The 17,905-nt window shown below is 38.2% G+C and overlaps 1 protein-coding gene across 2 annotated transcripts; it reads left to right on the top strand.

Moving 5' to 3' along the window:
• The first annotated feature begins 723 nt into the window (after positions 1–723).
• Positions 724–14,944, top strand: LOC145692872 (uncharacterized). 2 transcript variants are annotated; one of them, XM_081768402.1, is made up of 2 exons: positions 724–1,823; positions 10,565–14,944. In XM_081768402.1, the coding sequence occupies exon 2, from the start codon at positions 11,877–11,879 to the stop codon at positions 12,981–12,983; it is 1,107 nt and encodes a 368-aa protein (XP_081624528.1). In that variant the 5' UTR covers positions 724–1,823; positions 10,565–11,876; the 3' UTR covers positions 12,984–14,944. The 2 variants fall into 2 exon arrangements, with proteins under 2 accessions (XP_081624528.1, XP_081624527.1); XM_081768401.1 differs by having other exon boundaries at positions 726–1,823; positions 10,562–14,944.
• The last annotated feature ends 2,961 nt before the right edge of the window (positions 14,945–17,905 follow it).

Raw genomic sequence — 17,905 nt, forward strand, 5'->3', positions numbered from 1 at the left:
AACTTCTATTTTATTTAATTTTAATCTACATTCATTTCTTTCTTTAAATTTCTTTGTAAGCCTCCAAGATAATGAAACTTTTATTTTATTTATTTTTAATCTACATTCACTTCTTTCTTTAAATTTCTTTGTGAGCCTCCAAGATAATGAAAATTCTAATGAAAATTCTATTTTATTTAATTTTAATCTACATTCCTTTCTTTCTTTAAATTTCTTTGTGAGCCTCCAAAATAATAACTTCTATTTTATTTAATTTTAATCTACATTCACTTCTTTCTTTAAATTTATTTGTGGGTCCCCAAGAGAGTGAGGCCCGAAGCTATAGCTTGTTTAGCTTATACGGAAGTCCGGTACTGAGTAGCTAGCTATATTAGACAGATATTTCAGTCGTTTCATCCGTTTATTTGGTTTAATATTGATAGACAATTAATTGCGTTTACTTTTAGGGAAGGTGTGGATTATAAATCTTGACAGGCTTTGTACGGCTCATGCTAACAAGGTTCCTCAGTAATTTTTTTTACCTACCGTCGGGGGTCCCAACCAAGCGGGGCCCGGGACGGGGGCACCGCTCGCCCCGCCCTTACGCCGCCACTGGTCTGGTCTGGAGAACGAAAGCAATCTGTCAGATAGTTAAGCTCAAGTGCTGGCGTGTTTGCCCCTACAAGGAAAAAAAAAAATCATTCGATAGTCTGCCAGGCCTATCGAATACATTCGATACAAAACTATCGAATAATTCGATAGTGTCCATCACTAAGAAAAATACCTTGAACCTTGAATGTTTATTTGTTGTTTTTGATGTGTGTTATGTACAGTAAAAAAACTTCTTTAGCTAATTATTAACCTTAGCTAATTACCTTCGGTTAGGAAGGCCAATAAGAAAGATATTAACATGTCAGTAGATTGCACGGGATGTGATATTTCAATTTTCAATTATGCAAGTGAGTTGTATTGCAGTCGTGAAGACTTTTTGAAATTTGTTGCACGGCATGGAGTAATAAAGTTACAAGCTAAATGCAAAAAATGCCACCACATGTTGAAAGTCGAGAAACGCGGTGAAAGCTATACTTTTATGTGTCAAAAACGTAAAAATGGAAACAAGTGCAATACAAGATTTTCAGCAGTAAAAGGAACATTTTTCGAAGGATCTCATCTTCCATTGGAAAAAATCGTAGGCTTCGTTGTTTTGTGGTGCTTAGTGAAAGGACCTAGATACGAACTAATACAACACGAACTCATGATGTCATCTGAAACAATAACAGATTGGAGTAATTACTGTCGGGAGGTATGCATTCACTGGGCACAGGAACATTCGCAGAGAGTGGGTGGTGAGGGAAAAATAGTGGAGGTTCAAGAATTAAAACTTTTGAAAAATAAATGTAGCAAAGGGAGGCGCGTTCCAGTACAGTGGATTTTCGGCGTTGAACGAGGTAATACAAGTAGGTTTTTCTTTGAATCCATTGACTATAGGGACAAAGAAACCTTGCTACAGATTGTGAAGGACAAAATACTCCCAGGAACGACTGTCATATCAGAGTGCTGGAAAACATACGACTGTTTCAACGATGAAGATTATATGCATCTACTTGTGAACCACTCAGTGGGGTTTGTGTCATCTGAACCGAAACAAGATATGGATGAAGATGCAGACAGTACTGAAAGTATATGGAATATGGTGAAGTCTAATATGCCACGAAAAGGCAGGAAGAAAGAACATCTAGCGGGATACCTGGCGGAATTTTTGTTCAAACAATCATCAAACGCTATTGTACACGATTTTCTCATAGCTGCCGGTCGGTTATATAGACCAAAATATTGAAGAAAAGGTAGGAATAAAGTTGGTTTCCGTAAATGCTGTACTCAGTGGTAGAGTGCTTATCTTGAGTTCGTGCGGCCTTTGTTTACCGATGGGGGCTAGCTTTTTCACGTACTTTTTGCGATATTCTACTCAGATTCCTGCGTTAAATTAAGTTAGGTTACCAACATTTAATTCACTTGTTGCCGAGCGAGCGTTAGCGAGTGAAGGAGGGTTAGGTCCCCTTAGGACACGTTTTCTGTCTTCGTTACGAATACTTCACATTTTTGTCCATAATAATTCACTATAGAGTTCAAGTTCGGGAATCTAGCGCAAAATTAGTTAAACTTTTCATCACTCTTTACTCAAACATCGACATATGTCAGACAGATGGGGGCCAGCATTTATTATCAAGTAGTAGTGGTAGTAGTAGTAGGAGGAGGAGGAACGGGTTAGAAACCCCGCAGGGTTGGTTGGGTTCTGTTCTCCACATATGGTCTGGCCCCCATCTGTCCGACATAACCCCAAACATCAAATGCCAGTCACCACTACCAACTCGCTTCCCTTCTGTAAATTATCCTGTTTTTGTCAGTGGCCCCCCATCTCTAAACTGTTAACTGTACCGTTCGTGCTCCATCCTAGGTCATTATAGTTTTGGCGTTTATTCCGAATTTGGTCGTCCGCCTGGTTTTCGACAAAAAAAAAAAGTAATAGCAACTACGGAAATTTAAATTCATCAATTTTTAGGATCGCTTTAAAAAGATATAGGGTCACATTTACATTTACCATTACGAAGACTGGTCAACTACTGGGTTTGGTTTGTAAGTGTTCAGGGCGAGATTTTACTTTGTACAGAACAGTATGTATAATGTTAAGAATTATACTATAATCGTAAATACAAGGGACACGTCAGCTTGTTTTAGAAATAGTGACCCAATTACCTAAACGAGGAATGGTAATCAGTAACATTTTGCCGCTTGTACTTGAAGTTACAATATAATTCTTAACTTTATACATAGTGTTCTATACAAAGTAAAATCTTGACAGTGTTTAGCGTCCTTCTTTAGCAGCGGTGCCGTTAGTTACGTCCCTGACGAGACCTATAGCTTAAAGTGGTATTCAAACCACTATTCAGGGTTTTTTTTTTTTTCGTGGGTTTGAACCTACGGCCTCATGCACCCAAGGCGAATGCTTTAGACATGAGGCTACTGGAAAGTCCTGGTCCCCAAGATAGAATCTTCACCACCAATTGACCAGGGTGGTCAATTATTAGTTCTTACCTAAAAAGGCGGTACCAATGGCTAACATCCCCTCAAACCATGTGATACCTTCCTTTCTTAAGGGGATCTAATACCTCCTCGCTTAGGTTTCTAACTCTCCATTGGATAACAGTAAATTTTAATATGGTAATTTCTAAAAAAGTATTGCAGGTAATGACTTGAAATTTTTAATAGAATATAAATCCAACCACGGTCTCCAATTTAGGTTACATGTATTAGGTTAATTGCAATATGTTCTTCAGTAAGTTTGGCAACAGACAATAAAAAATATGCTGTAAAGGAGAGAGGAGGGATTGCTGACCATCTGCTTGCTTGTTAGCGGCTTTTGAAAGGACGATCTTACTAGAAAAATTATGTTGTGATTCTCACTTCTCAGTGGTTAGAATGGCCTGGACTGGAAAAGCCCAAAAACCACTTCTTCCTTTCTTTCACGGTTCGTTTGTTTCTTCCACCCCCTATAGTCATGGGAAGAAAACTTGTTTGGGTGAGCATTTTGAATTAGCAGCGTAAAAACAGAAAGTAAAGGACAGAATGATACCACAGATGGATTAAAGGGAGGGGCAGTCGCACCCTTTGAGAACATTTCAATACTTTGAATAATCGGAGTAAGAAACGAGAAATTGCGTAATCTAATAAGAAAAGTTTGTCGAAGTGTGCAGATCAAAACGCATTTCAAGTGTCACAGCACTCTACTTCCCTCCTCTCCCAATCCCCTTCCAAAGGAGTTCTACGGGGATTTAGGAGTTAGATATCTGGGTGTTGGCAACTATGGCCATGCCTGGTATGAATGAGGAAAACCGCATTCAGGATTGCTGGTGTGAAAATGCTTTTTACACTTTCAGGGCAGCACAGGAGAACCAGGAAAAGGAGGATCAAGGATATAAAAATCTTTAAGTTTTACGTTCCACGCTTATGTCGGCTAGGCTAAAGGGGGTGGTGATGATCAGAAATGAAGGGAATGGTGGAATGTAAAAAGTGGGAGGAAACGGGAGAACTTCGAGAAAACCCACGCACACGGTGTTTGTCCTCCACAAAGTTCACTTGGCGCGAGCTGAGATCGAACCAAGGGCCCCATGCACTGCAGGTGAACGCTCTACCACTGGGCCACCGCGACCCAACCAAGGATAGAATATCTAGGCCTAGATGCAGTTACGAAGAAGAGATCTTATTAAATTATAAAACAGTTCTCCCAAGGGAGAGAAAAGTTTTAAAATTTCCATGTTTCCCACCAACCTATAGTTGAGGTGAGTAAGATTATTATTATCATCACCGAGGATGTCATTCCGGGTTTCCTCCTGTAAAAATATACACACACTATTTCCAACTATGGTTACCTTACTTTTTACAAATTGGTTTAATTCAATATTGTTATAAATAATCGTAGTTTTCAAGCTACATATATGAGTTCTTTGACTAACTGAATAGTGCCCCGCCCCTTCTGGCTCACTCACCACTATTTAACATTAAATTTCAGATGCTCGAAATATTTGTATAAGTTTATCATTTTTAAGTAAAATAAACATTACGTACAAGGTCTCAAATTAATATCAAGTTTTTCTGACATTTGTATATTACGTGTATCTGTCTTAATTGGCATTACTCACATCACTCCAGAAAGCGATCAAATTTTAAAGTTTTGGTTTGAACTTCTCTTACAATAATGAGCAAATACACGAGGAACAAATTCACTATTATTGACGATGCGGAGATTTTCTGGACGAGGAAGGAATGTGTGCTGGTGCAGAGGCGTCACTAGTGGTGGGCAACTGCCCAGGGCCTTGCATCTTTAGGATCCTCGCAAAGACCAAGGAGCCTAAAACGATTTGGTACTCACTTTTGTGGATGCAACACTAGAGACAATTATGAATTCGGATTTATTTACAGAAAAAAGTTCATAAGGCTTCAAACTAACTTTTCATCTATTCGTAGATAGTAGGTCGCTAGCATAGGCGACAGGCGGCGAATTTGTTTTATGATCGTAATAATGAATGGGTATAAGCCTTTCTTTCCTTTAGTACCAATAATATAATTGATTTCGATAAAATTTATTGTAATTAGCAATTTTAAAAAAGCAAGGCAAGGAGGACTCTTATACCTTTCTCGCCTAAGGCCTCACCGGAATTTGCTATGGTGCTGTGCAAGTGGGATGGTCAAGATCAAGATAGTGAAAGTGTAAGAGTAACTGAAAAGCTAAATATGAAACAGTGAAACAAAAAAGAGGGAAACCATTCTCAACGAGAACTCCTTCGGAGCGGTCCCAGGTTCGATTCCCGGTGGGGGCACTCGGTCGAAAAAGTGTAGCTTTTTCAGGCCAGCCATCCTGGATGAGGTTTTCCTCATTCACACCAGGCAAATGCCGGGGTAATACCTGATATATAGATCCCAGGCCGCTTCCTTCCTTACCCAATTCTTTTCTTTTTCCCTTTCCGTGTGATCGCTGAGGGACTTCGTCCCTCATATGTGACGCGGTAACATGCCCATAGATGCCGACATTCGGAAATCTAACTCCTAAATCCCCGTAGAACTTCTTCGGAAGGGGATTGGGAGGGGAGGGGAGTAGAGTGCTGAGACACTTGAAATGCGTTTTGATCTGCACACTTCGACAAACTTTTCTTATTAGATTACGCAATTTCTCGTTTCTTACTCCGATTATTCAAAGTATTGAAATGTTCTCAAAGGGTGCAACCGCCCCTCCCTTTAATCCGTCCGTTGTATCATTCTGTAATTTACATTTTCCTTTTACGCTGCTAATTCAAAATGCTCGCTCAAACAAGTTTTCTTCTTGTGACTATAGGGGGTGCAAGAAACAAACAAACCGTGAAAGAAAGGAAGAAGTGGTTTAGGGCTTTTCCAGTCCAGGCCATTCTAAGTACCGAGAAGTGAAAATCACAACATAATTTTTCTGGTAAGATCGTCCTTTTAAAAGCCGCTAACAAGCAAGCAGATGGTCAGCAATCCCTCTCTCCCCTTTACAGCATACACTTTTTATTGTATGTGGCCAAACTTACTGAAGAACATATTGAAATTAATCTAACGCATGTAACTTAAATTGGAGACCGTGGTTAGATTTATATGGGTCTTCTGTATTTCTGTTAAAAATTTCAAGTCATTACCTGTAACACTTTTTTTTAGAAATTGCAGTATTAAAATTTACGTGTTGTCATATGGAGAGTTAGAAACCTAAGCGAAGAGATATAAGATCCCCTTAATATTCTAGCAATGTTTTTCAATTTCTTTAATGTTCGTACTATACTATAATACAAGGTATTGTAGTTTTATACTGTACCTGTAACTGGTTACGGCTTTATTCCATACACCGCTGAATTTTCTGCCCCTTATTGTGCGACCGCAAACTCGACACTACTAACCACATTTTCACCTATTTTAGAGGATAAACCTACTTGCTGTTCTGTCATGCATCACGAAAGGAATAGATGAATACGAGTGTGCGTAGCAAAACGTCATCCTCCAGTGCGAGGATCATATAACGCCTGTAACACGTGTTAGGAAACCTATTTCAGTCCACGTAAACATCCCCCAGATGAGAATACGACCACCACAGGTCTGCACAATTCCCTGCTGTCACGATGGATCTATTGCTTCGTGCGGTTTGCGACGCACCCGTACCCGTCATCGGCATGTACCAATGTGAAATGTGACTCATCTGTCCAGGAAATCTTTTACTACATTTCCACGGTTCAGTGGCGGTGTTTCTTTGCCCGTGTTAGACGTTTCCTGTGCTGTATGCTTAGAAGGCGTGGGCTAGTGGCTTCTGTACTCCATAGCGAGGCTATTGTGGATTGCGTGGCTAACACGGCGTTGTTGTGCTGCATTGTACTTCTCCGCGTTTAGACGCATTGTGGCCCGTCTATCGGCTGTTATGATGCAGGCCAGTCGGCCCCTACCCCTGTCGCCGACACGCCCGTGATCGCGGCAGTTTGCCCATACGGGTGCGGTTTTACAAGAAGCCAGGTACTCACGATACATCCTTGACACAGTTGTCTTTGAAAATCCGAGTGCCAAAGCCACTTTCGAAATCGAACCACTCAGTCGCCTGGCCCTTACGATTTGACCACGGTCAAATACAGTCAGGTCCTTCGTCTTGCCCATCACACACTGCACTGACGTGGATGCCGAGAGAGGAAGCACACGGCAGCAATACACGCTCGATGCGTTTCATTCACATGCACTGGTGGAGCCTCTGCAGGGCGGTTTCTGCAACTGTCCTGCTATCTCTAATTCAACTTGTGATCAGTGTACAGTAATTGAAATAGTAATTAAGTCTATATTTGTCATATTGTAGAAATGGTTTGTGTATTTTTCATAAGTTTGTTAAAACAAGAGCAGTGTATTTGTTTTAAGTATTATACCTGTTTTAAGTACTGACAAGTTCTATACTATTGTGTACAAACGTACATGTAATATGATCTACAGAATGACTAATAAATCTAATCTAATCTAGTCTAGGTGCAGACAGGCTTTACAGTTCCAACTGGCACTTAGTTCTTGATGCACAAACAAATTCATCGTGCTACTGGATTTGAACTACTAAAGAGTGGGAACAAGTTGTAATTATCCTTTGTCCCTTTTTTACACTATACAACATGATTGCAAGTTTCCAGGAGGAAAAGGCTTCGAACACGTTACGAAAATAATTCAGTCAACTTGGTTTTCTGAAGCTCTAGAAGGAGATTAGATCCATCTATATCTTAAATTTGGGGCTGACACGAGATTAATGACGTAATGAAAAAAATCTTTATTCTAAAGAAAATAAAAGTTCAAAATTCAATGCAAAATTACTTAGACTGCAAAAAGGCCATTTCATTAGGATATAGAATAAAAAGAAAGATAACCTAACAACAGTATTTTCGTCTTTACTATACTTCCAACACAGCACGTAGGCCAAACGTGAATATCTTCCTAAGTTCAAAAAAACGAAGACAGAATCCACTATGTAAATGACGTAATCGGATACATTAGGAAAGGTTGTTCGTTCGGTCGTCGGTTCATGTAACAAGGTAGAGATTTGGTCGTTTAGATCTGGAATGCAGAGTCTGCTATTGATATCTTCGACGCTAGAGTGGAACATTCGATCCTACGTACACCCATTACTATGATGTACTCTTCATTGAAGATGAAAAATCAGATTCTTGCTAGGCGTTAATTAACTGCGTCACAGACTGTGACGTAGCAAGGGGCTCAAGAGAAGTTATCTTTCTCGGGCATAGCATCTGAGGGCGCTAAATTTATGTTAGATAATTACAAATGCATTTCAAAATGAAATCTTTTCAACTCTTAAGAGTACACACAGAAGAATTCATTTCAACGCGTCCAGTTACACCTATTTATGTTCTACTGTAATATTTCTTTCCTGCTATCGTTCTGATCATTTTAGTGAATTTTCATTCAAATCTTTATGTAATAAGGACGAGAGTGTTTGCTGTATATTTAGTTATTTTGGGCATATTGATATTCCAAGGACATTAGTACTATTAAAAGATAGTAATAAATTATTAAATAAATGAATTTGTATCCCACATAGTTGACAAATAGTGTCACGGAAAAGCAATATGCGATTGTGGATTCGCAATTAAACCGAACCATAGAGAAGTATCTGACATCCTCAAATCCCATGGGGAAAACCACCATGTTATTGGGGCAACTTCGACATTACCATTAAAGTCTTACGTGCTGTGACAGGGTCACTAATAACTCTACAACACAGATTATGTTCGTGGACTAGTTTGTGTGCTTTATACAAACTCTTGTGGATTTTAATGAATCTCTTGATAAAAAGTCTCAAACGGAGCAGATAAACGTAATTGTGCGATTCTAAAATACCGTGAAAGGATAAATGTGCTCGCAATACTTGACTCGGCGTTTTAAGAGCATTCTATAGTTTCTGAACTTTTAATCGTTTTCAGACACACTTTCGCCCCCAAACTTAAAAAAAAAAAAAAAAAAAAAAAAAAAAAAAAAAAAAAAAAAAAGTCATTCAAATTTCGTTGAGTGACCGTAATTCAATCTTTAAATTTCTTCATACTTTCAAGTCATATATTAAGACCTCGCAAATGATCCTGTAATACTTGATATGGGAAGCTGTAGTGTGCATAATATGCATGGAGCATTTAAGTCTGGCTAGCGAATCGTTGAATTTCTAAGACCTCTATATAACTTAATGTAAGGATATTCCAGCACGCTGTGCCAAATACACTCACTATAATGGCTTAGAAAATTTTCCAGTGAAGTTTTCTTCTTTGCGTTGGCTTGAAAATAGTAGTGTTGCTCAGCGAGCCATTGACGTTAAATCCGCATCAACTGCAAGGTGGCGACAAACCGAAAAAAGTAAGGGAATGTCTTCTATTATATAATGGAAAAAGATTGTCGGTTATAGTTAAGCTTTCCTGTAACATTTTGGAAACTAAATACATAAACCATACCGTGATAGATATCTGTTACAAGTATAAATAGCTTCAAATAAGCTAATGTTCTTGTTCAAGTCACTCATTATGGCTATAATTGTATTGCAAAAAAAATTACCAGTAGAGTTGTACTTACTTGCCTATAACATGTTTTTTTTTTTAAAAAAAAAAAAAAACACTACGTAGTAAAAACCATTACTTCAGTGAATAGTTTGTAAACATACAAGCTTTAAAAATAGTTCTCTTTGTTTCAAACAAAAGGCCGGGTTTATGTATGGCCGACGTCCAAGGAGGCGCACGTTCCGCACTCCGTACTATCTCGATATTGGCGTGGGAGACCCGGGTTCGATTCCCGGTGGGAGCTCATGTGGTTCGGATTTCACGTTAATCAGTAGATCCACGTCTCATATAGCCTCACTACTGAAAGGGACGCTAAACTAAAATCTACTCAACTCATCTACTATCTCGATAGCTCTATTCTGGTGAGTACATGGCCCTATTATTATTCTCAAGGAGCAAATTAACTGTCAGTGATTATGTAAATATTTTTGCTGACTGTGTGCATTTTCTGCTACAATTGCTAGTCTTCCTGGATGACAGTACACCAACACATGCTTCCAGACGTGGTTTGAGGAGTATGATCTTCAACACACTGTGACCTGCTCCATCGTTATTAAACATGTAGTCGAGCACGGTGCAATTTCCTCTTTCATCGCTGACGCATTTACATATTGCTCTTCACGAACAATGGCTTACTACTCCTTTGGAAATTATTCACGAGTTATATACCAATTTCACAACGAATACAAGCTATACGGTGACCCACTGCTAGACGGCAATCCTCTTGAACGTGAGGTCTCCGGTTCGATCCCATCCGTCATTTCACCTTTTATCATCCATCTTATTATCACCATCTCCCTTAGACTCGGTGCATAATCATAGGGCGTTAAACAAAGTAAAATACAAGCTGTACTATTGGCTGAAGATGATCCAATGCCTTATTAATAATCTATGTTATATATTTGTTAAGGTGTTTCCATTATTTTGATATTGTTATTATTTTCCAGTAGGTGTAATGGTGAAGATGGAGCAGGCATACTCCTCAATGTGAGTGGAACAAGTGATGCTAAACATCGGCAGAGCTTCCTCTGGATCGTAAATTCAGAGAAGCAGCTGATAAAAACTGAAACTATTAAAGCACTTGTGTGTGAGACATGCAAAAAGTCCATATGGAAGAGGATTAGTCTCGAAGACGTATTTATTGATTTGCAGAAGGTCATATTCGTCTGTGTGATGTGGTAGTCCTTTATTACAAAATAGCTGTTGTCTTATTTATATGTTGAAGTATGGAACCCAAAACATTTTGTGGTGAAGAATGCGAGGGGGCAGTACATTGCAATAGCTTGAGAAAATGTAAGCTATAGCCTTTCTAAGAATTTAGCTGAGAAAATGTAAGCTATAGGCTTTCTAAGAATTTAGCAAGTCGTACAGTAGTGAAAGCCGAAAAAGTTATATATATTTTTAGATATGTTTTAAGTCATAATTAAATATTGTGTAAGAGCACTTATTTACCGCATTTTAAGGAATGTGAAAAGTCGATTTATGAAGGGCTTCAAGAACATCAGGTAACTCCTTCAAGACTTAGATACAAGTGGGCATGTATTAATAGTTCCTTTTTGTAAGATTGTAAGCGATTTCTTGTATAAATTACTGTAAAAGCACTTTCTGTGTAACCAGAGGCGGCCTTTGGGGGTGGCGACTGGGGCATCCGCCCCAGGCCCCGCGATAGGATATTCTCTTGTCACAGTCAGCTCAAATATGCGGGGCCTCTGCAACATTCTAATGTACCGTAGCTTAGAGTTAAGTGAATACTTTGGCCAATAATACGGTGTGGTGGATTTCTTCGGAAACTAGCTTTCATAAACCAGAACTTCTTACTCAATATTTTACTTTTAGAAGCCTTTAATTCCCGAAATCTACACCATTACTATGAAAGCGTTTAGCATGATATTTTTGGTTTTAAAGTAGCGTAATAATTACGCCCTTGAGTTTCGGATTAACAATGGGTCAGCAAACAAGGCGACGCTAATACCATGCACGTGACTCTAAATGGCCTTATCTCAACTTTTCTTTGTTGTCGAACTAGAGTGAGAAGTCATGTTGTTTGTTGCTTTTGGGTCAGAAGATTGGTCCTGTTGCTACGGACACCTCTGAGTCATCGCTTCCAAGAGATAGCTCCTATTGCACGCCTTGTGTAGCACCCCAGTTTGGCTTCGGAATTCGGACCGCGCAGTCGTAGTGAGATGTGGATACGTAATATTATGATTAGTGCGTGAGTGTCTTCCGATTATTCGTTTATTGGGCAAAGAATAAGTGACCATCATGAGTGGCAGAGACAGAGACAAATTCCGTAAATACGAAAGTGGGGCTGCGAAAGCCAAGAAACGGAAATATAAAGAAGATTTCATTCAGAAGCAAAAGGGATCTTTGGACAAGCTTGTTGTAGCGGTAAAATCAGCGGATCAACACCAAAAACTTGAGAACACGGATGATGATTTGTCTGTGACTGTGAGCGACCGGTGTGATGCGACAGACCAGGTTGTGATACCAAGTTTTGCGTCAGATGAAGAAAACAAACTAGCCGGCAACAAAACTGTTTCTACGCCCTGTTGTCCCACAAGCAACAATGAAAACTTGGTGCAATTCTCTGGGGACAACGTTGTTGCAACAGACCCAGAAAGTGACCTCTCCTGTGAAAGCGTGACCATTCCTCTGCATACTTCTGACACTCTTCAAACGACGAGCACACTGTTCGAGGACATATACGATCCAGGTAATTGGAAACATATTAACAGTGAAGTGCGTGACATGTTAGTGGAGAAGGGTCCAATCAGGCTAAGTGACTGTGAATACCCAAAGGACGAAGGAAACAGACATTTTTCGAACAATTTCTTTACACGGAGGATGCCGAACGGAGAAACAGTGGATAGGCGATGGCTAAGTTATTCGAAGATCAGAGACAGAGTATTTTGCTTTCCTTGTAAGTTGTTTGGCACGACAGCAACTAGAGGCCAGTTAGCAAACGAAGGCTGCTGCGACTGGAAGCATCTTGGCGATAAACTTCAGCACCACGAAGTTTCTGTAAATCACGTTAAGTGCATGACAGCTTGGTTGGAATCAGCTCGGAGAATGTCCAATGGTAGCGCAATAGATAACATGATGCTAGAACGAATTAGAAAAGAAAAGCTGCATTGGCGCGCAGTGTTAACAAGAATTCTAGCGATTGTACAGTACCTTGCCGAAAACAACAGCGCATTTCGTGGGAGAACGGAGAAACTTTATGCGCCTAACAATGGTCAGTTTTTAGGCTTAGTTGAGATGCTGGCCAAATTCGATCCAACCATGCAAGAACATCTCCGCCGAATTAAGAACGACGAGGCTCACGACCATTACCTCGGGCATAGAATCGAAAGGAGCTTATCTACCTGATGGCGTCAGAAGTAAAGGGGAAAATTATTGATAAAGTGAAACTTGCTAAATATTTTGCCGTCATCCTTGATTGCACGCCTGATGTTAGCCACAAAGAGCAGATCTCCCTAATATTGCGTTTTCTGGACGTATCAGATCCGGAAGTGAAGGTGGTGGAGCACTTCATCGAATTTCTGGATGTGGACAACGCAACAGGAAAGGGGTTGTCTGAAGCTCTTCTTGCCGCACTGGCGAACCTCGGTCTGGACATCGCCGATTGTCGTGGCCAGGAGTACGACAATGGTGCGAACATGAAGGGAAAACACCAAGGAGTTCAAGCGCACGTTCTTCGCAAGAACAATCGAGCATTTTACACTCCGTGTGGCTGCCATAATTTGAACCTTGTTTTAGGAGACATGGCTAAATGCAACTCCCAAGCAGTGACGTTTTTTGGTGTCATACAGAGAATATATAAATGCTTTGCTGTCTCGGCTGAAAGGTGGAAAATTTTGGAAGAAACTGTGCCTTTCATGACTACAAAATCACTTTCAGAAACGCGGTGGTAGTGCCGCCTGGAAAGTGTGAAAGCGCTGCGTTATCAGACGAAAGAAGTGAGGGAGGCACTGTTGACTGTCGCAGATACCGCCATTGATCCGCTAGTAAAAAGTGAAGCCGAATGTCTTGCCAATTATGAGCTCGAAAGCTTTGAGTTTATTCTGAGCTTAATCATGTGGTATGCCATTTTATTTGCTGTGAATGCTGTCAGCAAAACTTTGCAATCAGCTGACATGCACCTCGATGTGGCAATACAGCAAATCAGAGGCCTTGTTACTTTCTTAAGAAAGTACCGGGAAACCGGATTCTCCGATGCTATGATCGCAGCAAAGGAAATTGCGTCCGAAATGAACGTAGCTCAGAAATTCAACGAACGAAGAGTCAGATGCAAGAAAAAACAATTCGATTATGAGGGTAACGACGAAGAAACATCTTCGCCGGAGGAGTCCTTCAGAACAGGGTATTTCTTACGGATAGTGGATCAAGCACTTACCTCAATGGAAAAAAAGATTCGAACAACTGGAAGAGTAGGCTTCAATCTTTGAATTTCTATACAACTTGAAGGGTCATTGAACGACGATTATTTGTTAAAGTGCTGCATGGATTTGGACAACATGTTACGCGCAGAAGATTCACGCGATTTGGACGGAATTGACTTGTGCGCAGAATTGAAGATTTTTCGAGAAATGCTTCCTGATAACATCAATGCCGCCCAAGAGTGTCTTCAGTACGTTTGGCCCATTCGAGATTCATTTCCCAACATCGTTATTGCATACAGAATTATGTTGACAATTCCTGTGACAGTTTCCAGCGCGGAAAGAAGCTTTTCGAAGTTGAAACTTATCAAAAACCATCTACGATCAACAATGTCGCAAAGCAGACTGTGCGGTTTAGCTATTTTGTCCATCGAAAAGGAAGTTGCCTCAACAATGGACTACGAGGACCTTATCAACAATTTTGCACAGCGAAAAGCCAGAAAAGTGGACTTCCGTCTGTGACCGTCAAAGCAGCTGCTTCGTAAGTCAGTGATAGTTTTATTATGTGTTCTAGTTTGTTGATCTTGCATGCATGTAAAACGTTTCCGAATCATTAATGTCGTAAGTTATATCGACCCCCATGCCATGAGAACCCCTTACCCCCTCAAAAATTTCATCTATGTTTCCTGGCTTCGGGGGGGAGGGCTTCGCCTACCGAACCCCTCGCCCAGGGCCCCGCATACTACTAAGGCCGCCTCTGTGTGTAACATATTCACAAAACTTGGGATGTGTCATTACATTGACATCAAATTTTGACTTTTGTTTCCTCTTAAATATATCATGCCAAGATTGAAAAATATTAAATGTGAATCATCTCTAGTCAATTTTTAGTTCGAAATTTTTCACGTCTGCCTACAAACAAGCAAGAACAGCATTTTCAGTTTTGGAATTTCTTTAAAAAAAAAAAAAAAAAAAAAAAAAGATTAAGTCTTTACAAGCTTGCAGTTTGAAACAATTTGTGAACTATGGTGAGATCAGGAGCTCCTAGCTTAAACACCAATAAAAATTGGTCAAGATGCATAATTTGTAGGGACACAGGTAATGTTCTGACATTAATAGGTATACAAGTGTGTGTAATGTGACTTTTCTTGTATTCAAGAAGCTTAAAATACTTGTATTTTAATCCTATAAATTGTTGTATCAAACTGTGGTACGTAATACTGGTACATTCGTGTAAGTACCTGAACATCTTCAACGGAGAATTATAGAAGTAAAGTAAATATGCAGTGAATAATTTCAGCCTTTGATATCTCAACAAACATGTTTATCAGAATCTCGAAATGATCATTTTCTCGCATATTGATTTTTAAATAATATTAATTAGACATGGTTTTTTAAATACATTTTTATCTTTAAAAAAATAATTGTAGAATAAAATAATAAAACAATAATATGTCAAGTTGTGGAAATTTTTTAAGATTTACTTTTCAGTTTGAGAATTACTAAAAGTTAAGTATTCTATTAGGCTTTATTTTTGTCCTTTTTTTTCGTAAGAAAATGCATAAACATTAAGAAAGACTAAAATGAAACTTTCAGTATATATTTTTTAATAATTGACATATTTAATAATTGATAGTAGACAAAGAAGTCGATAGTTCCGCATAACCGATCTCAAGCTTAGTAATTGACATTAGCTAGCGCAAATTAGAGCGAAGTTCATGCATGGTAGACATCTTTTTCTCCAGTGATAACTTGGCAAAGATGTATTAGATTTTCATGAAATTTGGTGTATAGTTCCTTTGAAGTTAGAAAATAAGCTTGTCGAAGTCTGACATAAATTGAGGGTAAAATCAGCCCAAACTCGAAAGTTTTCGCCTACACATAATGTGACAAAATAATTTCACATTATCACTTTCAGAAAAGTCATTCAGTTTTGATGCAATATCGCGCTTTCCTATCATCCCCATTGTTTAGGATTTGTATCAATCAAGAATAAATGGTAGATTTACCTACTCTTAAAAAGATTATTCCACGATTATTTTTTTTAAAAAAAAGAAAGAAAAGAAAAGAAAGAAAGAAAAAGTTCTTTTCATATTTTAAATAAAAAGGTGCTGGCCACCACAGTAAACTTTCCCGCTCCCATTCCTTACCTCTGAAGTGTTCCCAAAAAATTATACCTTAGCAATTAGAAGAAGGATGGAGAGGAGAACAAATTTGTATATTGTACGAAATTGCCAACGATCTTTTGATACTCTGTAAAAATAATAAATAAATAAATAAAGATAGACGGCAACTTTGTATGACGAACTAATCTGGTTTGCTTAGAGGGTGGTTTTCTACATACTTATGAAATAATGAAGTTTCCCAGCTTTTTTGACTTATTTACACCTTGTATTCACTGTTACTCTTCAGCCATCTTGTTGACAAGGGGAAGTTTCAATAGTTTTCTTTGCACACACTACACTATATGTATTGTAGCATTAGACTTCTAATTTCGACATGAGATGAAATTTTATATTGATATAGAAAAACAAATAAGTCGCTTAGCTACAAACTGGTAATGCAAAATTAGGAGACAATGTTACTATTGTATTGAAGCCGATCAAATTTATTCGTTATACGAAGGCTGCTAACTGCTTTTTAAACACTGAAAAAAAAATTCACTCAGGAACTAACGAACATAAAATGTTGAAGTTTGGTCTTTTCTCAATCTTGGATGATATCTTTATTTTTATTTATTTACTTATTTATTTCTTTACACCCAAGGTTGTGAGGTAAAAATATATTTTTTCTTCACTTGGACTAATTTTGAAAGGTCTGTTACTGAATGTTTGTAAGTATGCGTCAATTTAGCACTTTTTATTGTTTATTTAGTATGGAAATTAATCGTAACCTATCGTGGCATGCAATAGTATTACAATAATACGTAAAAATATATATTAATCATGTCAAACCATATTCATGTAATGAGCGTGGTCGTTTGGTGGTAATTATTCACAGAACATTTAGTTAATATATATTCAAATGCAAAATTATTATTTTTTTTTTCAAATGAATTTGAATATTTATGTAACGTCCATGAAAAATTTTATGCATAAGACATCAAATTTGAAATATTTCTGTTACTGCAATAAATGTTACACACAAAAAAGGGGTATAGTTGTATTCAAGAAATATGGTAATACCTGATTTTGTGCTTGCATATAATCGATTTGTAGAAGCTGATGTTGTCCAAAACTTTTCGCTTCATTAAAATAGTAGTCGAAGAGGTACAAGGGAATTACAATTGGAGACACTGGATTTGACTGTGGTTTATAAGTTTTTCGTTAACAATAAGTTTTAAACGATTTTAGCCTCTGAATGCATAATAACTTGCTATAAGAAATTATTCTCCATTCTGTTATTATTAAGACTCTGCAGCTGTAGTTTGAAGTAAGTTGCTTTTAAAAGTAAAGTAAGCAGGCAATTAAGTGTGAGCTGTGTGAATTTAAAGATTTTTCCATCACAATGCAAGAACAAATTCAGTCTGTCGTAAAACCAAATAAAAATAGTGAGTGCGATATGAAAGTTAGATTAGTGAAGATCTTCATGAATAATACTGTGGAAGAGAATAAGTTAGAAAAAAAAAGCTTTAAAAAGGGTTCAGTTGTGAAAGTATAAAGATTAAGTTTTTCATTTTTATTTACTTTATTATTATTATTTTGGTAAAAGTGACTTTACTAGAAAGGTATGGAAGTACTATGCTGAGCGAAAACAAATTATGTTTAATGATACAGGGCGAAATAATGTAAGTTTAAAAAGGTATTTAACTTATTTTTCTCGTAGCTGCAAACCTAAATGATTATGTTGTTGCAATTCATTTGTCTTCAAGATGAAATGTAAATATTGTTAAACATGACTTTGTAATTGAAA

The sequence above is a fragment of the Thermobia domestica genome, chromosome 8, assembly GCF_964235325.1.
Source record: "Thermobia domestica chromosome 8, izTheDome1.hap1.1, whole genome shotgun sequence".
Lineage (NCBI taxonomy): Eukaryota > Metazoa > Arthropoda > Insecta > Zygentoma > Lepismatidae > Thermobia > Thermobia domestica.